The following is a 21,862-nucleotide window of genomic DNA, read 5'->3' as shown; positions in this document are numbered from 1 at the left end:
TCCTGCAGCCCTGAGCCTCCAGGACAATCATGCCCCTTCCCTTCGCCCCACCCAACTGTGCCAGTAAAGAGGGGCTGAGGGTGATCCAGGAATCAAAATCACTTATTTATTTCTTTCCATCCCCTTCCCTCACTGCATGAAATATTCAGTCATTTGATTTCCCCAGGTGCCGCCATTCATAGGGCAATAGACACACAAATACAAATAAAAAAATCCATAAAGCCAGTAGCAAGTGTAGTGTGTTTTGAGCCCTCAGGCATCCTAATGGCATAGAAGCAAAGACTAGCCCTCTTCCGCCACTCATTGAACACAGATGGAGTTCCCCAGGCTCTTGTTGATTCCTCATATCCTTATATCTAACCTGAGTATCTTCCCTGCAAGATGACTGATGAGGGGCCATAGGTAAGGAGCCCTTCACCTTTTTTTGTGACATTTGCCTGCAAGAGAAGAATGGGACCTGGCCAGGGGGACTCTGAGAAGAGGTCACTCCCCCTCCACTGCAGGGGAGGCGCAGCCTGAGGAGCTTCAGGCATGTAGTACAGCAGGCAGAGGTTGCCAGGGGCTTGGAACACATGATCTGAGCTGTACAGCAACTGGCTTGTGCTGTCCTTTGGTACCTCTGACTGCAGGGTAGGCATCTCCAGTTGGTAAAGGTCCTCACTGGGCAGGGAACGAAGTTGACGGGACAACACTGAGGAGACAAGAATTGTCAGGAGACAATCAAGAAAGAGCCTAGGACTGACTCTCCCGTAGCCCATGCCTTAAAGGTATCCTGAAGTCTTACCAGCATTCTCAGCTGGCAGGCTCCCCCTTGTGTCAGAAGAGTACATAGCAGGTACAAAAAGGAGGCAGAAGGAGAACAGTAGGACCTAGAGTACAGGGAAAAAAGGAGATAAAGAAAGGCTCTAGATTATACCCCAGTCCTGACCACCTAAAAAGGATCTCTCCTCCCATTACCATCCTCACCAAGACACAGCTGCTGGTACTGCTGGTTTTGTTTGATATCTCAATCAACATGGCCTGGAGTTTCCTCAACTGATCTAGAAGGGACCTAAAGAAAGAAAGGGACAGTGGTTAGGCCTTATCCCTCAACCTGGCATCCTGAACCACAATGAACCCCCCATGTTAATGCCACCTGCTCCATCAGTGCAGTGGATTCTGTCTCTTACTTTCCCATTTCTGCAAATGATTACTTTTCACTGTGGACAGAATACTTGAAGTTCCTCATTAAAACAAAACAAAATTAAGTTCTCTATCCTGTCTTAAACTCCTTTGTAGTTCTCCTTCAATAGTTCTCCAATGCTTGATCATCTATGCACAAACTCCTCACCAGGTACTCCATTTCCCACCTTCTGGCCCAACTCATCTTGTGTTAGAGTTCCAGCCAAATCCAACTATTATATTCTCTAACCCAAATGCTTTCCTCACCCAGCACTCTTACTGTTCTCACCCTACCTGCTCCATGAGGTATTTCTTTGTTACCCTTTCTCTTTCTTGGTACTAAACATTTAGCTGCTTATAAACTTACTCCCCATTACTATGAGCTTCTTGGAATCACAGACTCAGTAAGAGCCAAGTACCAGACCTTACATTTGGAGCTCCCCAGTTAGAAATCAAGAGTAAGCAGGATTAAAGGAGGATTAAAGACATTAAAGGGGAAGATTTGGAGGGTTGCTTACAGATTCTGTTCCTCTAGATGCTGTACTTTGTTCTGTAGCTCCTGATTCTGGGCTGTGTATTTCAAAACCCTGAGGGATAGATAACAGGTTTATAGGGTTATAGCCCTTTGAAAACTTAATGTTTCCAAGTAGTTCTTTTTCCTTCTCCCTTTCCTACCTTCTCTCTAAACCCCCTACATACACCTTCTTCTTTCTGCGACTCTCTTGAGCAGATCTCTTGTTTCGAATCTTCCTTCGCACTCGTTTTAGAATTTGTTCCTCCACCTGAGAGAAAATGGAGAGAAAAGGGGTATCAGGAAATTGGATGAAGCAATCAGAAGGTGACTTGTACTCAATCTTCCCAATGCAGAAATTCCTTCTACAGCTTCCCTGATGAAGAGACACTCAGCTTCTCTTTGAGTGCTCCAATAACCAAGTGTTTTAACACATGCAAGCCACACTAGCATACTGACCTACCTAGTTTCCTATTAGCAACAAATTCGGTAAATTTCCCAATCTAGGTCCTTTTCCAAGTAACTGACATGATATGAACCTACTTGGAGCTCAATCTCCCTCCAGCCTTTGCTTCACCAAAGAGAGCCTTACCTTAGTGAGAGGAAGTGTCCCGGGCAGAATAAGCCCCTCCTTCTCCAAAAGGCTCTTCTCCTCCTCAGTCAGCATCAGCCCAGCAATCTCCTGGGAGTAATGGGGAAGTGAGTAGTAGAGTGGCGTCCGATTCAGGGAGGAATTAGGATTCCTGGCTCCACCCATGTCACGTGGGAATGAATAATCCTGAAGACCAAATCAAGTACCTGCTCTGCTGGCTCCTCTACCTGCTGTGGCGTCATCCAGGCCTCCTCCTCTCCGCACCTGCCACTGTCTGCAAAGGGGAAAGTAGAGCTAGTCAGGCCCGTCAGCTATGGCCTTCCCCAAAAATTTCACTTATTTTAGACTTACCTAGATCTGTGGAGACATGTTCCTGTGGGAGGGAGTAGGTGTGATCGTGGTGGACTGGAGATGAGTCGGAAGAGCTGAGAACGTCCGAAGATGTTTGGGGGCTCAGAAGGCAATTCAGCAAATCCTCTACCTCCCAGTCGCTCAGAGCCTGCATGGAGTTCTAACAAATTCACAGGCCTTGATTCATCTCCCCAATCTCACCGATCGGCGAACTTCCCCACTCGGAAGGCCCACCCACCTCAGAAGGTGACAGCGCCCAGTCCCGCGGAGCCTCCACGGCCGCATCGGATGGAGCCTCCACGGCCTGGTCAGGCACAGCCCACAAACCTCCGCTTTCCTCCAGCAGGAAGCCCAGCAGGTCCTGGTCATCAGAGTCCAATGTCATCTCCATTTGGGACATCTATGGAAAGGAGGAGCAGAAACGCGTTCAAGCCTTCACGGGCTCAGCCTCCGACTCCCAGGCACGACCCTCGGTGTAAGTGTCCATCTCCCCTCACCTCGGCTCCCTCTTCGGAGAGGTGGGGGTCCTGCCCCGCCGGGGGCCTAGCGGAGGCTCAGCAGCCGGAGCTACCTCCAAGCCAGGATTTTTCTCAGCCTCCAGCACAACAGAAATGACGCTCCCGGCCCCGTGGCATTTTGGGACTTGTAGTCCGTGCCGACTCCGGAAGTGGCCTCGGAGCCTTTTGGCGCCACGTCCCGGAGGCTATGCAAATGACGGGGATGTCCCTGTGGCCTCCTCACCACCCCCAGGGCGGGGATTCGGGGGGGGATCCGGTTCCGCCTGCGCCCCGAGCTAGAAAAAGGAAGAATTAAGAGCCTGAAAGGGAACTCGGGCGTCGTGCGGGCTTGACTCCGGATTCGCCGCACCCTGGCTTCCTGCCGGGGAGGGGCTGCGAGTCTTCGGCGGGCTCCCGAGCGTCGAGAGCCGGGGCCATAGCAGCTTCCTGCATTCTCCACGGTCCTAGTGCGCGGGCCCAGGGCGCCGCCCGCGGGTGGGGGACGATCCCGGGACGGAAGTGACCGAGAGTGTCGAAGGGAGTGCGAGGTCGGAGCCGGAGAACGACCCTGAGAGCGAGCGGGATAGCGGGCCAGCGGGCGGGGCACAGAGCCGGGCAGCGCAGGTAGGCCTGACCCGGCCGAGCTGGAGCCTCGGGGTGGGGCCGTGGGGCCCGGCCCGGGAGGCGGGCGGGAGGGCGGGCGGGGTCCCCGACTCTCCTGCGTGTTCCGTTTGAAAGGTCAGGGTCCAGTGTGTCTCGACTGGGGCCTGGAGCTAAGCAGGCCATCTGGGGAGAAGCAAGCCCAAGCCCTTTTCTGGGAGCAGTTCTCCGCCTGGGACAGGTTTTGGGGAGGGCGAGAAATGAGATGGAGTGAGGCACAGGGCGGGGGTAGGCTTTGGGGTTAGCTGATAGCGGGTCTGTAAATTCGGAAAGCTTTGGGTGAGTTTGGGATTAGGTTGTGTTGGGTTGAGGAGTCAAGGGTCACTCTAGAAGTTAGGCTAAACCTTGAGTTGTGTCAGGTCCGTTTTGTGTAGGTGACGTTTAGACAGACGTTTAGAATAGGTTTAGTTTGGCATTTAAATCACTTGTTTTCTGAGTAAGTGGCTAGCGTGAGTAAAAACGTACATGACTAGGTTAAGGAAGGAATTAGGTTAGAAGTCATTTTAGGGGTTTCAGTCCACTGTCATGGTCAGTATTGAGGATAAACTGAAGAGATGTTTGGAATCTAGTTACAAATGAGCTTCAGAGCTGAGGGATCTGGTGTGGTCCTACAGGTGAAAATTAGCTCGGTATGGGTGTCTACTAAAAGAAAGGGATGAATGCCAAAACTGTTCTACAGAATCAGGAAACAAATTAAGAGTACAGGTTAATATTGGGAATTAGAGGTAACTTTATGGATTGTTGTCTAGGTCGGAGAAGTTGACCTTGAGCAGGTAAAAATTTAGAGGTTAGCAACAAGTAAATGCCTTTGTTTTGTGATGAGGTCCCTTTTTCCTCTGTGGTGACAGGGGGTTCTTTTATCCAGAATAATGACAAACCAGTTTCAGACCCATGTTCCAGGCTTCAGCTAGAATTTCAGGCTCCTTGGATTCCAGTTTGTTTATTTCATTCTCTTAAGTCCAAGGCTCTTACTGTGGCCACCACCATTGGAGGCCAGGGGATTCCTGGACTAGCTGGACTAGTTATTATCGAGATAGGAGGAGAGAAATGGACAGTAACCCAGGAAATATACAAGGCCTAAGGTATGCAGGAGATTTATAAGGTCACAAGTAGGAGACAGGAAGAAGAAACCGATGACTAAGAGGGGAGCCAACCAGGGGTGAAGGGATGACTGAATCCTGTTACAGTTTAGCCCATTTCCCTTCATCTTGCCTTATATTATCTAAATACTATGCCCTCCTTTCCAACTCTCATCCTGGCTCTGCATTGCACACTCTCCATACTTAGAGATAGATAGGTCCCTTGCTTTTAACTCCCATGTTACTCATCTTACCATCCATTCTTTGCTGTCTCCCACCACAGCCTGCCTCCCATGCACCGATCTTATTTACCCTCACCCAACTTCAAGCTTTTCCACAACCATAAAGCACTCTCACCATTTCTACCTACTCATATACTTGCAATACTACTTGGTCATTACTGAATACCCCTAACCCCAGCTATGTATATCTCTGAGCCTTCTTTTATTTCTTAATCTGCTTGTAGCTCCCCTTCCCCCAACCCCCACCAGAAAAGAGGAAATGAGACCCAAGAGGAAACTGGGTCTTTCTGATCCCACGCCCAACCAGGCTACTGACCACACCCCCTTTCACTCTCAGCCTGACCCTGTCACTGACCACAGCATTATCTCTTGCCCATCCTGATTCAGCCACTGACTATATAACTCAAGTCATCTTTCCCTCCATCTCAACTACAGTATTACTTAGGCCCTACCAATGTCCATCAATCCTTCACCTCAGCCTAGTTTGGTATTTATCACATTCCCATCTCTTTCCAAACCCCTGTAGCCTGAAGTGGCCTCTGACCTCACTCCAGCATTCCCTGACTTAGTCACTATTTATGTAGTCATTCTTCATCTTTCCCAGCCTGATCCAGTGACAATCATATATTTATTTTTTCCTACCACCATCTTTTTCAGTCTTTTTCTACACCCTGTCTTCCCCTTTCCTTGCCCCATGCCCCTACCTAGCTATTAGCCATATCCCATGCTTTTTCCCATAGTCTCATAGCAGCATGGATCTTCCCCTGTTACCAGTTGGTTATCTAAACTCAAGCTGCCCTAGCTAATGAGTGGCTGATGATGATAGGAAGCTATGGGACCCTAGGCTAACTTTTTGCTCTAGTTCCTGAAGGTTGACAGATCAGAATGTCACCAGATTCTTGTCAGTTCTACTTCTTAATTTTTTTTTTCTGAGTGGCAGCATCCTCTCTACCACTGTAATTCTGGTTTTATTACATCTTTTACTAATAGAGTGTCCTAACCCATCTTCAAAGTTATTTTGCTATAGTCCATTTCTGGTTATGTGTCCCTTCTCTACTCACATCTCCTGTTGCTCTCAAATAGGTCAAATTCCTCATTTTCTTCTCTATGCCTCCTGTGCCTTTCCATCGCCTGCAGGTATCCTGTGCTTCAATCAGCCTGCCTACTCACTTCCTTGAGTGTGCCTTCATGATTTCCTGCTTCTTCACCTTTGCTTGTGCTAACCTCTCTGCCTAGAATGATACCTTTGACTTATCTCCGGCTGGCCTAATGGAAGGAGCTTGAGCTTTGAAGTCAGAGAGACCTCGGTTCGGATCCTGGCTTTCACAATTGATTGCTTGGTCAGCTACTTTGAACAAGTATTTCACTTTCTTGACCCTTGGTCTACTGATCTATAAAAATGAAAACAATACTTACCTTGCAGAGTTGTTATAAAATTAACTGAAATTATGTATACAATGCAATCTACATATAGTAAATAAAGGACAGATAATATGGCTCTTATTACCTTTTTTTTTTAATCCTAACCTCAAATGACACCCTTCATAGACAATTTTTGGTCCCACTTCCCTAACATAAAGGAACCTCTCCTGAGCCCACATGTGGGCTCCTACACAAACTGTGCATTTTGTTTATCCACCCCGCTGGGGGACTGGCAGCCCCCTGAAGGCAAAGGTTGGCTTACTCATCTTGGTTTCCATCCCACCAAAACTTTGGCTCAGGGCCTTTCCCACAGAAGTTCCTCAAGGAATGCTGGCTGGGAGAATGGAGGGAAAATGTACATAATGGAAGGAGAGAGGTTGAAGGCCTAGATCTTGAAGCCTAATGTGATTGTGATGAAGTTCTATTTGTGGGAAAGCTGTGTGAGTGGGATGGGGTCTCTGGAAGAAGATCCATCTGCATACCGGTTGTGAGATTGAAGGCAAACTATATAGAGACAGTGTAGGTAGCTCTGTGGGAAAGAGCTCTGGGTACAGGCTGGGGAGCATAGGAGAGAATGTGTGTACATGGGATGTACAGAGGCTGTGTTGGAGGAAGTCAGGTCCGACTCTTCAGCTGCCCAGTCCAGCCCTAAATGAGCCTCCAGCAGCCTGAGGCCGGATATGTCAGTCTCACCCACAACTCCACCCCCCTCCCCTCCGCGGTTGCGGACTCAGAGGCCAAATTTGGTAACAGACTGAGTGTTATTCCCCCAACCCTCTTACATTCTCACTGTCTTCAGCTTTTTCTCTTGCTCTTTATCCCTCTCTGTAACTCCTTATCTTCCTGCTCCTTTGTGGGTATCTGCACTGACTGTATTCTCGGTGTACCCCCAAATTCCTTAGTTCCAATAAGTTTACATTCCATTCCTTGCTGGGATTTGACCTGCTGTCCTCTATTCCCACCCCACCCCCCTCCAATTGCCCAACTCCTCCGGAATGCATCTCAGGAATGTATTGAGGGAGGAGGAGTTCCCTGGGAGGGGGACTTGGGGGGGGGGAGTGTTGTTGCTGTTCCAGAAAACATGATGGAAGGGGAGCCCTGTTCTTAGGCTTGGGCAGGAATCAGCTTCTACTTACATATTTCCAGAGGCCTTCTATGCCATCATAATCTCCAATTTACTGATCAATTATTCAGTTCCATGTTTCCCTACACCACCACCACCCCAGTAACTAATGGCCACTCAGGACCAGCCTGAGAGTTAGGGTAGGCATGACTCAGCTCTCTTATTGGGTTATCGGGGTCTCACCAGAAGTTTCTGAGGAAGAAGTGGGTGTCCATATGTCCGGAGGAAATGGGGGGAAGACATGGCATTTCAGCTTAGGGTAAAGGATCCTTTCAGTCCTGTTCTAGATCCTCTGACTTTTTGGCTTCACTGGCGCTTCAGCTCTTGTCTTCTGTGGTCAGCAGCCCACAGCCAGGTCTGTTCCACTAATGGGAGAAGTACTCTAGGAATGGGGAGGGAGTAGAGAGCTAGAACTGGATAAACTGGGAGGGTCCTCTCATTTGAAATAAAGATAGAGAATGAGCTGTGGTTCTTCTGAGATTATAGACTGTTCATATGTTAGAAATGGCCAGAAAGATCCAGATCTTTCCCACATCTCCTACCTATTTTTCCTAGAACTCTCCACTTTACCTACCTTACCTCACAGGACCACTTCACTTCTTCCTTCCTATTTTTTCGGTTCTTAAATGCCTTCTGTATCCTGATACCCTACCTCTATCCCAACTTTCCTCAGTCCTGTTCTCCCTGCCCCCACCCCACCTTGAGCTAGCAGTGTGCTAGAAGGCAGTGGGTCACCTGGGTTTACCCATTCTCTTAGTTAAGAGACGCCTGATCCTTGTGTCACTCTGGGTCACATTATCACCTGCTGAGCAGACTTGGCCTCTTGAGGCCTGTGTGCTACCTGCCGCCTACAGTGGTTCCTCCAGCGTACTAAGGGGTCATGTCAGGAGTGGGATAAGACCTACATATGCTGAGCTGTACTGACAACATTGTCCGGAGATAGCCAAGGTGGAGGGCAGTCTAAGAAGGACTTGCTGAAGAGGAGAGAGAATTAGGAGCAAGGCTGAGTACCAACTTTGTTACTTGGAAGGAACAAGGACTGAGTTAGAAGGACTGGACTCTGACTTACCTTGAAACTCTCTTCTCCCAGGATCCATTTTCCCAAAGAGTTGGCTAGATAATTTTGAGGTCCTTTTCAACAGAGATTCTTTGACTGCCAGGAAGCTAGATACAGCTCTCAGCTCCTAGGGAAAATGTCCTGCCTCTCAGATTGGAGGAAAGCTAGGGCAGAAGTAGGCCTGAATGGCCAGAACAGCTAGTATTAGGTCAGCCAAGCTGGCCAGAGGTTGTTTGCAGGCTTTAGGAACCCTTGGGAATTATCTCATATAATGTCTTCATTTTACAGTGAAGGAGGCTAAAGCAATGAGAGGGTAGGTCACATGATGAGTCAGGAAAAGCTGAAAATTCCAGGCAGGAAAAAGCCAGCAAGACAAGTAGAAGACAGAAAGAAAAATACTGACCCAGGAAAAGAGGAAAACAAGGCAGGAGCAGGGCTAGAAAAGGAGGTGAGCTGGAACAAGAGAGTAAGAGAGACACTTGGAAGAAAGAAAGAGGCACACATTCCAGTGGTAGAGGCAGGGCAGTGTCCTCAAGTGACACTGCATTTCAGACCTGCTATTGAATCCTATAGACCAGCCTTTCTCCAGATGTCTTAAATGGTCAGGACTGGTCCATTTAGTATAAATAATCTTTCAGCATCATTACTCTCTGTTTTGCTGAGTCCCTTTCAAAACTCCCCTCCCAGGGACTGCACTGTCTAGGGAGCCTTTTCTCCTCCACTGAGACTATATTCTAATGTTCTAATGAATGCCACAGACCAGGTATAGCCAGGCTGGAGAACAGAAGCTGCCACCATGGTCGCACTTTCGTTGAAGATCAGCATTGGCAATGTTGTGAAGACGATGCAATTCGAGCCATCTACGATGGTGTATGACGCCTGCCGCATCATTCGTGAGCGTATTCCAGAGGCCCTGGCTGGCCCCCGTGAGTCTGGCTATCCAAGTGGCTGGGTGGTAGTCCTCTAATTTCCAGGCTCTTAGCCTTGAGAGATGACTCCATAGTAGCTTAAGCCTACTTACTCCGCAGGTCTGTGCTCCAAGCCCCTTCTTCCTCTTTAGGCCCAGGGTCATGAGAAAAATATTAAGGGACAACGTGCTATAGTCTTTCAGCCACAGTGAGATCTTCTTAAGTCTAAGATGATCATTCTTCTCTTTTAGCTAGCGACTTTGGGCTCTTTCTGTCAGATGATGACCCCAAAAAGGGTATATGGCTGGAGGCTGGGAAAGCGTTGGATTACTACATGCTCCGAAATGGGGTAAGTAACACTTCCTCAAATATCACTAGCACCCTCTTCCATCAGCTCTCCCTGTCCCACCTTTTTTCAATACCTGCATCTGTTGTCTCAGACCCTTCCCCTCATTATTTGTTTGCTTGTTTGTTTGCTTTTTTTTGGTTGGTCATTGGGCTTGAACTCAGGGCCTGGGCTCTTGTCCTGAGTGCTTATGCTCAAGGCTAGTGCTCTATCACTTGGAGCCACAGCATCACTTCCAGTTTTCTTGTGGTTAATTAGAGATAAGAATTTCACAAACCTTCATGACCAGGCTGGCTTTGAACCATGATCCTCAGATCCCAGTCTCTTCAGAGCTAGGATTACAGGCGTGAGCCACCAGTGCCCAGCTTTGCTTATTGTCTTACCTTTTTTTTTCCCCTTGTTGCCAATCTTGGGGCTTGAACTCCAAGCCTGGGCACTGTCCCTGAACTGTCTGCTCAAAGTTAGCACTTTACCACTTGAGCCACAGCTCCACTTCTGGCTTTGTTGATAACTGGAGATAAGAATCTCATGGATTTGCCTGTTTGAGCTGGCTTTGAACCGTAATCCTCAGATCTTAGCCTCCTGGATAGCTAGGATTACAAGCATGAGACATCAGTGCCTGGTTCTTTTTTATTTTTTTAGAAAAAAAAGTAATTGAGGCTGGGAATGTGTTAATAGTAGAATGCTTACCTAGTATGCATGAAGCCCTGGGTGCAATTCCTCAGTACCACATAAACAGAAAAAGCCAAAGTAATGCTGAGACTTATGTGGTAAAGTGCTAGCCTTGAACAAAAGGAGCTCAGGGAGAGTGCCCAGGCCCTGAGTTCAAGCCCCAGGACTTGGGGGGGGGGGGGAAAGTAATGTTTTACTACTAAAGCAATACCCTCAGTACCCCTAAGTTGTACTCTGTTATTAGCAGTCATTATGCCCTGCTTTTGAACAAACTATTATAGTCTTCAACAATTCACTTTCTTCACCCTGGCTATGTACAAAAGGAAGTAATACCCCTAGCATAAGTAGGCCCTGACATTCTTTTTCAATCCCAACAGGACACCATGGAATATAGGAAGAAACAGAGACCCTTGAAGATCCGGATGCTAGATGGAACTGTGAAGACTATCATGGTAGATGACTCCAAGACTGTCACTGACATGCTCATGACCATCTGTGCACGCATTGGTAAGGGAGCTTGGTAGGACTGAGGGCTGGAGCCAGGAAGCTCCATCTGTGCCAAAAGATTTAGATTCAGTAATCCAGAGATTACCAAACTATCGCTGTCCCCCCAGGCATCACAAATCATGATGAATATTCGCTGGTTCGAGAACTGATGGAAGAGAAAAAGGATGAAGGGACAGGGACATTACGGAAAGACAAGACACTGCTGCGAGATGAGAAGAAGATGGAGAAATTAAAGCAGAAATTACACACAGATGATGAGTGTAAGCAGAACTAGAAAAAGAGAAGGCATTGGAAAAGGAGAGTGAGTGGGATGAACAGCCATTCTATTCCATTTACTCTGCACCTTCTTAGGAAAGGTGCCATTTTATACACTGGGAATACATTAGTCATAAACCAAAAGTTCTGTCCTCATGGAACTTAAAGGTAAGAAGGGAAATTAACAAAAACTCAGAGAAGGCAGGAAACTTAGAGAAGGTAAAGTGAACAAAAATTCAGACACCAGATAGCAGAGGGGATATGGATGTTTGGCACTGAGGGCATTCTCTATCGCAGTGAACTGGCTGGACCACGGCCGGACACTGAGGGAACAGGGAGTAGAGGAGCATGAGACACTGCTGCTGCGGAGAAAGTTCTTCTACTCAGACCAGAATGTGGATTCTCGGGACCCTGTACAGCTGAACCTTCTTTATGTACAGGTATGGAGATTTAGTTGGGTTAAGACAGGTGAGGGAAGAGAAGAAACATTGTGAGGTGAAGACTATCCCTGTACCCACAAAACATTCCTTCCTTATCCTATGCTTTCTAGGCACGAGATGACATCTTGAATGGCTCCCACCCTGTCTCCTTTGACAAGGCCTGTGAATTTGCTGGCTTCCAATGCCAGATCCAATTTGGGCCCCACAACGAGCAGAAGCACAAGGCTGGCTTCCTCGAGTGAGTGACCCACAATCATGTAATGGCCTGCAACTCCCTACCATTGTGACCCAGTAGGCCTGTTTTCATCCTAGGCCTTCTCTCCATATTTCTTCTTCTAAGACACTAGAGCTTGATGTACATAGGGTCATTATCCCTTCAGCAGCCATCATCTTTTGTCTCCTTACTGGCCCCACTGGACTATAAATATAGTCTCTTATCTCTGTCCCTGCCCACTTCCTTGTAACATCTTTTTTTTTTTTTATCTCTAAAGAACTTTGTTACAGTAGCCAGAGAGAAATAGAATAACAGTTTCCTCACAGGGAACATGAGATTAAGAGATCTCTCAAGTCTCACCCACTGGTATTTTTTAGAATACAGAGTGTTGGTGTTTTGTTTTGTTGTAATTTCCTAAATGCATGATTATCTTAGAGAGTTTTTTTTTTCCTTTCCCTCTTGTCTCTGAAATAGTACTCTTGGCCTTTTCTTCAGGGATTGAGCTTCTAATTTAAGTTCCCTCTCACACAGAGAGAGACACAGGTCACATTCAGTTGCTCCTATTAAGTCATCTGTATTTCAGTAGACGATCCAGAGCCAGTTCTCTCAGAGTCCATCTTTCTACCCAGAGATAACACTGTCCTAGACATTTCCTCACACCCCTACGTCCACAGTTCATGGCCCACATGTCCCCTGATGCTGTCCACTACATGCTGACCCTCCCTTTTCTGGTATAGCCTGAAGGACTTCCTGCCCAAGGAGTATGTGAAGCAGAAGGGAGAGCGTAAGATCTTCCAGGTGAATGGGGTAGGGGAAAGTCTGGGATGACCTGGGAGCTTTGCTGCTTGATCCTACTGGCTAAGTGGACTTCTTGCCTCCCTCCCTGTCTGTGCTCACCTTCCAAGCTGCTCTTCCACCTGTCCTGTGCCAAGAAAACAGACCTGGGTTTTAGTCTCAGCTCCATCACTGCTTTTGCTTACCTCTAGTGTGGGATAATAGTCTTGTCCATCATAAGACTGATAGGAGCATCAAATGGAATAGTATACCTGACTGACAGTAAAACCTTTGTTCAGATGTAAGGTATTATCCCCACTCTGATGAACTCAGCTCAAAAAAGCCTTCTCTTTGACCTTCTACCCCTAACTACCTATTCATATTTCCAGAATGGCTGCAGTTTCCTTAACCATGTCCTTTGAGTCATCGCTTCTGCATATCCCCGGCCAGCCTCCATCCTACCTTCTCATCTCTTGCACTCCTGAGCCTTTCTGTGTCCCCATAATATTGCACCTTGATTCCTTAACTGTGATGATGTCCCTCATAGTTCACTAAATCTTTCCTCATTTCATCCGCAAAGGCACACAAGAATTGTGGGCAGATGAGTGAGATCGAGGCCAAAGTACGCTATGTGAAGCTAGCTCGTTCCCTCAAGACTTATGGCGTCTCCTTTTTCCTGGTCAAGGTGGGTTTTAGACCCTTCTCCCTGCTCTCCCCATTGCTCACTCTTGCCCTTTCTGATCTTTTGGAAAGTCTCTCACTCTGCCCTCATTTACTTATCTACCATTTCCCTAGAGGCCCAGTCTTTGCCTTGCTCTGACCATGTGAAAACCTGCTTGTTATCTGACCACTACTACTTTTTTCTTTTCCCCCAATCCAGCTTTGTCCCAGGCTCACTTGTGGACACCCTAGTTTAGCCCTCCTGGCTACCTCAGCATCCCCTTCCGATATGGAGCTGATCTGGACCATTCATCTTGCATTCAACTTCTGTAATGCTGAAACTAACTTTTACCTCACAGGAAAAGATGAAAGGGAAGAACAAGCTAGTACCCAGGCTTCTGGGCATCACTAAAGAGTGTGTGATGCGTGTGGATGAGAAGACCAAGGAGGTGATCCAGGAGTGGAGCCTTACCAACATCAAACGCTGGGCTGCCTCCCCCAAGAGCTTCACACTGGTAAGTCTGTAGCTCCATTATGAAAAGTCTTTACAGCTCTTTCCTTCTGCCATGGAGTTGGTGCACTGTGTAGGACTCTAGAACAAAGGAGAATTCTGGAACTATTACAGGAATGTAGAGGTCAGAGTAGATGGAGAAACCATCCTAGAAAGTAAGTAATGCTTCAATGAAATAGGCGATGAGCATACTCTTTAAACTCATCAGAGGGATAGGAATTAGCTCAGTGCTAGAGCACTTACTTGCCTAGCATGTGTGAAGCCTTGGGTTCAGTCCCCAACACCACAAAAAAAGAAAGTCAACAGAATAAACTGTAATCAGCAAATTGAGATTACAGCAAATATTGGGGAGTAGGTTGGGAGAAAAAAGCATGCCTTCCCTTTTTTTTTTTTTTTTTGGTCTGGACCTGGGCACTGTCCCTCAGCGCTTCAGCTCACTGTGAGTGCTCTACCACTTGAGGCACAGCACCACTTCCCATTTTCTGGTGGTTAATTGGAGATCAGAGTCTCAAGGACTTTCCTGCCCAGGCTGGCTTTGAACTTCGATTCTCAGATCTCAGACTCCTGAATAGCTAGGATTATAGGTGTGAGCCACCTGTGCCTGGCTTGCTTTCCCTTTGTTAGCAGCAACTGTTTGTAGTTGATTTCCCCTCTGGTTTAGTATTTTGAGAGTACCACAACAATGAAAGTGGGAATTAAAGCAATTGCTATTTTTGCATTTTGGATACTGTTGCCAACCTTCATGTATAATCACTTGAAAATAAATGTCTGTGTCCTAGTAATTTATCATTGAAGGAGAGAGAGTTAAAGACATGTACTTGAAACTTTGAGGCAGAAAGGCCACTCCTCAGAAATCAAATTTGTTTCTTCAAAGGGGAAAATAAAGAAATAGGTAGTTGAAGAAAGGTGGGCTGCTTCTCACCTTTGGAAGGTGATATGGAAAGACGGCCTCAGCAGTTCAACCTTGAGCCTCCCTCACTCCCCGTTTTCATTCTGGGGAGATTCTAGCTTCTTTGCTGAGCCCTTGCTTTGTTATCCTAGGACTTTGGAGATTATCAAGATGGCTACTATTCAGTACAGACAACGGAGGGGGAGCAGATCGCCCAGCTCATTGCCGGCTATATCGATATCATCCTTAAGAAGGTAAACACTGCCTCTGCTCCCTAACCCCTCCCAAAGCCAGACCTTGAAAAACAGAGCCTATGTTGTAGAAAATGACAGACTGGAAAGAAGAAGCTACATTTTCCCACTGTCTCTTCCTTAAGTGACTCAATTCTTCCCTCTTTTTTCCACAGAAAAAAAGCAAGGACCACTTTGGGTTGGAGGGAGATGAGGAATCTACCATGTTGGAGGACTCAGTATCACCAAAAAAGTAGGAAGGGAGTTGGGCTGACCGCATACCTCAGGGCTAGAGACAGCAAGACTTGTCTCCAAGGACTGCTGGGGAGTGAGGATTACAGGCCAGACTATAACAAGACCTCACAAACTCCCAGATCCCTGCAGGGGTGGTGCAGTGGGGGTAGGGTGGTGCAGTGGGGGTAGGGTGGTGACAAGGAGCCCTCTATGTGCTTCATGGTCCATCCTGTCTACAGGTCAACAGTTCTTCAGCAGCAATATAACCGGATAGGGAAAGTAGAGCATGGTTCTGTGGCTCTACCTGCCATCATGCGTTCTGGAGCCTCTGGTCCTGAGAATTTCCAGATGGGCAGCATGCCACCTGCCCAGCAGCAGATTACCAGTGGCCAGATGCACCGAGGACACATGCCTCCTTTGGTAAGCATGCCCTTGCTTTTACTATGGTACCCAGGCCTTTTTCTGACCCTCTACCAGACCAAGCCAGGAATTAGCAGTCTTTTCCTTTGTTCCCATTCATATTCCTCTCCCTAGTGTTGGTTTTTCTTACCTTCTATTTCCACCAAACATTCAATTCCAATCCTTTTTACTCTTGTCTTTTAGACTTCAGCCCAGCAGGCTCTCACTGGAACCATCAACTCCAGCATGCAGGCTGTGCAGGCTGCCCAGGCCACTCTGGATGACTTTGACACTCTGCCCCCACTTGGCCAGGATGCTGTGAGTATAGGATGGAGGGAAGGCCAGTGATCCTGAAGCTGAGATTTGGAATAGAGAGGGGACTAACCAAATCAGAGTAGTTCCTGAAGTTTTTTTCCTGCTCTCTCAGGCCTCTAAGGCCTGGCGTAAGAACAAGATGGATGAATCAAAGCATGAGATCCATTCCCAAGTAGATGCCATCACTGCTGGTACTGCCTCTGTGGTGAACCTAACAGCAGGTAGGCTGGGGGCAAGGGAGTATGAGCAGGCACAAGCATGCATGTGACTGACTCTGTGTATGACTATACTTTGACTCATGGAAGGTTCTCTGTGTGCATCTCAGGACGTAGATGTGACTAATTGGATGTGTGGCAATGTACTCACCCATTGCCTAGCCTGCCTTGTTGTATGCTTTTTTCCTACCTTCAGGGGATCCTGCAGAGACAGACTACACTGCAGTGGGTTGTGCAGTCACCACAATCTCCTCCAATCTGACGGAGATGTCCCGAGGGGTGAAACTGCTAGCTGCCCTGCTGGAAGACGAAGGTGGCAGTGGCAGACCCCTGCTGCAGGCAGCAAAGGGCCTTGCAGGGGCAGTGTCAGAACTGCTGCGAAGTGCACAGCCTGCCAGTGCTGAGGTCAGAAGCCAAAGGGCAGGGATAAGGGGGAACACTGGGTTCTACCTCCATGAGAAAGGGAAATCCAAGTTTCAGGCTGGCCTATGAGACCTGTGGGCACACAGGCAGGGATGGGGCAGCTTCTGACAGGTGTTCACTCTCCACAGCCCCGTCAGAACCTGCTGCAAGCAGCTGGGAACGTGGGCCAGGCCAGTGGGGAGCTGTTGCAGCAAATTGGGGAGAGTGACACTGACCCCCACTTCCAGGTTGGTGACTTACCAAGCCCAGAACCCCCATTTCTAGGGTATAACCTTTGATCCTGAATCCATCTCCCAAGCCCTGTTTCTGTGAATTGACCCCCTCCAAACCAACCTGAACCTATTTCCAGGGATAACACTGGGAATTCTAATCTCTTTTTGGGGAATGAGAATTCAGAATTTCTATATCCAAACCTAACCTACTAGTATACTCTTGGCCCTCATTATGATATTTGTAGCGGGTTGTCCCTGTGTATAGCCCTTGCCCAGCTTGGGGCTATCTTGAAGCTCCCTGTTACCACCTGAGGACAGTGTGCCCCAGGTCTCCTCTTCCCCACCCATAGTAGTTATCTCAGCTGACTTTTCATCCTGGATTTCCCATGCAGATATGTACACCCAGAGGGGCTGGGGCTCGATCTCCCCCCGATTCCCCTACGGTAATGGCCTCTGGCCTGGGCCTTCCCAGCTTGATCCTTTCTGAGCCGCATACACTCGCTTCTGAATCTCCCTGAGATTTCTGAGGGAGCAGAACATGATGGGAGATGGGGAGGCCTAGATCAGGCCAGGTTAGGATCAGTTAGAATAATATGGGGGGTTGCTCCCAAAACCCCAAGGTGATTACTTGCAAATCAAGATTGAGAAGAAAAATGGAGAAAAACAAGCTCCTGTCCCATTGTATCAGTATTGTCCCTCCCTCCCCATCGCTGTCCGAGTGTATCCGCCTCGTGCGTTTCTCCCCTTGGTGTAGGTTTGATTTCTCCTGGTGGTTTGTTCCTTGGTGAGTCTCTATTCTGCTGGGTGCTCAAGGCAGGGGCTCGGGGTAGGTTCTGATTGCTTCTGCCATATTCTGTCCTCTGATTGGAGTTACCGGGAATAATGAAGCAGCTTATGCCTCTGAGATGTGCCCTTGGATCCCAAGCCCCATCTCAGATCATGCTAACTGCCATTTTCTCACAGGATGTTCTAATGCAACTAGCCAAGGCAGTGGCAAGTGCCGCAGCTGCCCTGGTCCTCAAGGCCAAGAGTGTGGCCCAGCGCACTGAGGACTCAGGTCTCCAGACCCAGGTTATTGCTGCAGCCACACAGTGTGCCCTATCCACCTCCCAACTGGTGGCCTGTACCAAGGTAAGCCCAAACATTGCTGAAGCTTGTGCCCGGGACTGATACTACCACACAGACGTAAGCCTCTTGCTTAGTCTTTGGTTCTTGAGACCTCATTATCCTAATGTCAGTTGTGAAAATCCATAAGTACTCTACCTCACAGTTTCTCCACTCTCTTGGCCTTGCTTTTGTTTTATTAATAGCACTGGGTTTGAACTCAGACCTCTAACACTTGAGCTATGCCTCTGTTTCACATTCTGGGTTATTTTTCAGATAGGATGTCACAGTTTTTGGCCTGAGGCTAGCCTCATACTGTGATCCTCCTACCTGTATCCTGCAAAGCAGTGACTATATGAACTGCCTATGCGTAACTTGTTAAGGTGGGATCTTATGGTCTTTTGGCCCAAGCTGAACTCAAACCTTAGACCTTCTGGTGTCTACCTCAAATAGTTAGAATTATAGGTATGATCCATCATACCCTGCTTACAGCTCTCTTCTCTTGCCTACATCTCTGACACTCAGTTTCCACACAGGTAGTGGCACCTACAATCAGCTCACCTGTCTGCCAAGAACAGCTAGTGGAGGCTGGAAGATTGGTGGCCAAAGCTGTGGAGGGCTGTGTGTCTGCCTCCCAGGCAGCCACAGAGGATGGGCAGCTGTTGCGAGGGGTAGGAGCAGCAGCCACAGCTGTTACCCAAGCCCTGAATGAGCTGCTGCAGCATGTGAAAGCCCATGCCACAGGGGCTGGGCCTGCTTGCCGTTATGACCAGGCCACTGACACCATCCTTACTGTCACTGAGAACATCTTCAGCTCCATGGGTGATGCTGGTAAGGACATCCACCCCTGCTAAGGCAAAAAACCCTAGTGAGATTCCCCAGCCCTTGGGACATTCCCTTACAGACCCCACTGCCCACCCCAAAGGACTCAGCACAGGGTGATCTTCCTAGCCATGCAACCATAGGCTCATTGTTTAGCATCTCAGAAACCTCTATTTCCCTGCTGTCCACTGGGCTGCCTTCCTTGGAACATTTCAAGAACCTATCAAACAATACACAAAAATAAGGGGAAAGTGGCATGATGAAGGTAGCCAGGTGAGCTGAAGACATAGCTCAGGCCCTTACTTATCAAATGTGTGGCCCTGAATTCAAATGTCAATGACTTTAAAATTCTTTAAATGAAGTTTTTAGGGCTGGGAAGGTGGCTCAGTGGTAGAGTGCTTGCATTGTATGCATGAGGCCCTGAGTTCGATTCCTTAGCACCACATAAGCAGAAAAAGCCGGAAGTAGCGCTGTGGTTCAAGTGGTAGAGCTCTGAGTTCTTTTTTTTTTTTTTTTTGGTCCGGTTGTGGGGCCTGAACTCTGGGCCTGAGCACTGTCCCTCAGCTCTTCAGCTCAAGGCCAGTGCTCTACCACTTGAGCCACAGCGCCACTTCCGGCTTTTTTCTTTTTGCTTATGTGGTGCTGAGGAATCGAACCCAGGGCCTCAGGCATGCAAGGCAAGCGATCTACCACTGAGCCAACTTCCCAGCCCCAAGCTCTGAGTTCTTGAGTTGAAGAGCTGAGGGACAGCGCCCAGGTCCAAAGTTCAGGGCCCAAGACTAACAGTGTTTGACTTTGTTCTGGAAGCACCAGGGGTGTAAGCTCAAGAAGAAAAGTGCCTGCCTAGCAAGGGCAAGGCCCTGAGTTCAAACCTCAGCACCACTGAAATGAAATTAAATAGCTGTCCTTGGTGAAAAGGAATATAAGGAATATAAGGAAAGAAAAAGAGAAAGGGGAAACTCTGCCCTCATTTCTAGATGCCTTCACACATTTTGCTGGAAATACCCATTGGACTGTATGTCACTTCTATAACAATTTAAAAGAAAGAAAATACACATTGGACACTCTCCTCCTTCCCAGAAGAAAAAAAATCACTCAATAACTTTCCAGTCTCTTCACTTCTCTAAAAGTCCCCATCTACCTCATCTACTCTAGTTTCCTTTCCCCTTCATCCCATCCCCTGATTTTCCCCTATGTTCTCAGGGGAAATGGTACGACAGGCTCGCATCCTGGCCCAAGCCACCTCTGATCTGGTCAATGCCATCAAGGCTGATGCGGAAGGGGAGACTGATCTGGTGAACTCTCGAAAGCTCCTGAGTGCTGCCAAGATCCTCGCTGATGCCACAGCCAAGATGGTAGAGGCTGCCAAGGTACAGTTTTATGTGTAGATTCCAAGACAGGGCACTGAAGGGAAGTCGAGAGGTCTAGATAGGTCAGCTTCATCTAATGGGAAGACCCAGGAAAAGCAGAAAATATAAGAAAACAAATAAGGACACATTCACGAAGCAAATATCCCCCAAGCTGCACGTGACCTGTGGCCTAAACTTCCAGTCTTGACAACTCCCAGAGTATGCTAACACTGTGACAGGCATCTGTATCCTTTTTCTTTAGGTCCAAAGTGTGCTTTTCCTACCTTTTCCTATGTTCTCACCATAACCCTCCTTGGGATTTTTCTCCTATTTGTCTCCTGTGGAGCCACATTTGGCCTTCAGTTTCAGGGGTCTCTACTTTAGCCATACAGAGAAAGACAAAAGCATTATGACACTGAGACATGGGGGTGTGAGGAAGGACCAAAGATTCCCAGGGCCCCTGGTCTCTGAGGCTCTTCAGTTTACAGATCTCTGCTCTAAAGCAGTGGTCTTTTTCCCAAGGAGCCCTGCTCACTGTAGCATTCTAGGTATTCTATAGGGAGTGGAGCAAGAAACAAGACCCCTTCTCCAGGGAGAGAAAGAAGACAATTTCACCTAAGGAATCCCAGGGGAATCCAGGCACCCTAGAGCCTTGCCATTGGCATTCAGTGGGGATAATTAGAAGTGACCTCTGGAAAACAAGTGATTTTAACCTGATCAAGAGGGGTCAGAGAGGAGTAGATTTAAAGAAAGCTAAGTGTTTGACTCTTTCCTCTTTAGGGGGCAGCTGCCCACCCTGACAGTGAGGAACAACAGCAGCGGCTTCGAGAGGCAGCTGAGGGGCTCCGCATGGCCACCAATGCAGCTGCGCAGAATGCCATCAAGAAAAAGCTGGTGCAGCGCCTGGAGGCAAGGCTGGAAAATCACCCAGAGGGAGAGAGCGCAGGCACTTTGTGTGTGTGTGTGTGTGTGTGCGCACACGTACACGTGCGTGCATGCTTGCATGTGTGTGTGCGCACGTGTGTGTGCATGCATGCGTACACTATGGGAGGAATGAACAGGGAAAGTCAGTGTTTCCTTGGCATAGTATGGTCCACATAAGCTGGGACTGGGTCTGGGAATGCCCAGGCTTGTCCTGACTACTCTGTACTTACAGCACGCAGCCAAGCAGGCTGCAGCCTCCGCTACACAGACTATTGCTGCAGCCCAACATGCAGCCTCCACTCCCAAGGCTTCTGCAGGCCCCCAGCCCCTGCTGGTGCAGAGCTGCAAGGTGAGTCTCCAGGAGGCATGTGAAAGTGGGGAACAGGATAGGAAGAAGGGGACTTTCCTACATCCTGTAGGGGAGTGGTGCTCATAATGTTTTTACCTTCAGGCTGTGGCGGAGCAGATTCCACTGCTGGTGCAGGGCGTCCGAGGGAGCCAAGCTCAGCCTGACAGCCCTAGTGCTCAGCTCGCCCTCATTGCTGCCAGCCAGAGCTTCCTGCAGGCAAGACTCCCTCTCCCAGCTTTCAGACCAGACCCTCTCTACCCTTCCAAGATGCTATATCTGTCACAACTTAAATATCTGCAGATAGCCTCTTTCCCAGCACTGAATTCCAGTGCTTATCTCATCCTAACTATCCTTAGTCCCTGTACTCAAGCCTCCAGAGGGGATGGCACGTGTCATCTGCCCACCTATTCCCCAA

The 21,862-nt window shown here is 48.2% G+C and overlaps 2 protein-coding genes across 4 annotated transcripts in view; one reads left to right on the top strand and one right to left on the bottom strand.

Moving 5' to 3' along the window:
- Positions 1-84: 84 nt before the first annotated feature.
- LOC138818604 (cyclic AMP-responsive element-binding protein 3-like) lies at positions 85-3,325 on the bottom strand. 3 transcript variants are annotated; one of them, XM_070009578.1, is made up of 10 exons: positions 3,113-3,325; positions 2,854-3,015; positions 2,616-2,763; positions 2,471-2,538; positions 2,265-2,354; positions 1,837-1,943; positions 1,680-1,748; positions 967-1,051; positions 785-869; positions 85-691 (listed from the first exon to the last, which is right to left on the bottom strand). In XM_070009578.1, exons 2-10 carry the CDS (start codon positions 3,013-3,015, stop codon positions 357-359), a joined length of 1,149 nt encoding a protein of 382 aa, XP_069865679.1. In that variant the 5' UTR covers positions 3,113-3,325; the 3' UTR covers positions 85-356. The 3 variants fall into 3 exon arrangements, with proteins under 3 accessions (XP_069865679.1, XP_069865669.1, XP_069865686.1); XM_070009568.1 differs by having other exon boundaries at positions 2,616-2,775; positions 3,113-3,323; XM_070009585.1 differs by having other exon boundaries at positions 2,616-2,775; positions 2,943-3,015; positions 3,113-3,318.
- A 75-nt stretch (positions 3,326-3,400) lies between these two features.
- Tln1 (talin 1) overlaps positions 3,401-21,862 on the top strand; it is a 36,750-nt gene continuing 18,288 nt past the window's right edge. The window contains exons 1-23 of the mRNA XM_070009618.1: positions 3,401-3,736; positions 9,454-9,621; positions 9,855-9,952; positions 10,999-11,128; positions 11,236-11,388; positions 11,681-11,823; positions 11,934-12,061; positions 12,775-12,835; positions 13,392-13,496; positions 13,831-13,986; positions 15,024-15,125; positions 15,278-15,354; positions 15,575-15,755; positions 15,939-16,052; positions 16,162-16,270; positions 16,461-16,669; positions 16,816-16,914; positions 17,863-18,030; positions 18,540-18,834; positions 20,029-20,195; positions 20,955-21,083; positions 21,331-21,447; positions 21,550-21,663. Coding sequence (XP_069865719.1) covers positions 9,492-9,621; positions 9,855-9,952; positions 10,999-11,128; positions 11,236-11,388; positions 11,681-11,823; positions 11,934-12,061; positions 12,775-12,835; positions 13,392-13,496; positions 13,831-13,986; positions 15,024-15,125; positions 15,278-15,354; positions 15,575-15,755; positions 15,939-16,052; positions 16,162-16,270; positions 16,461-16,669; positions 16,816-16,914; positions 17,863-18,030; positions 18,540-18,834; positions 20,029-20,195; positions 20,955-21,083; positions 21,331-21,447; positions 21,550-21,663 — 2,985 coding nt within the window. The 5' untranslated portion in view covers positions 3,401-3,736; positions 9,454-9,491. The remainder of the gene's footprint in view (positions 3,737-9,453; positions 9,622-9,854; positions 9,953-10,998; positions 11,129-11,235; positions 11,389-11,680; positions 11,824-11,933; positions 12,062-12,774; positions 12,836-13,391; positions 13,497-13,830; positions 13,987-15,023; positions 15,126-15,277; positions 15,355-15,574; positions 15,756-15,938; positions 16,053-16,161; positions 16,271-16,460; positions 16,670-16,815; positions 16,915-17,862; positions 18,031-18,539; positions 18,835-20,028; positions 20,196-20,954; positions 21,084-21,330; positions 21,448-21,549; positions 21,664-21,862) is intronic.

This window comes from Dipodomys merriami, unplaced genomic scaffold (assembly GCF_024711535.1).
Source record: "Dipodomys merriami isolate MVZ:Mamm:240054 unplaced genomic scaffold, mDipMer1.0.p SCAF_11, whole genome shotgun sequence".
NCBI lineage: Eukaryota > Metazoa > Chordata > Mammalia > Rodentia > Heteromyidae > Dipodomys > Dipodomys merriami.
Note: the sequence above shows the minus strand (reverse complement) of the source record. Positions and strands in the feature narration are given on the sequence as shown.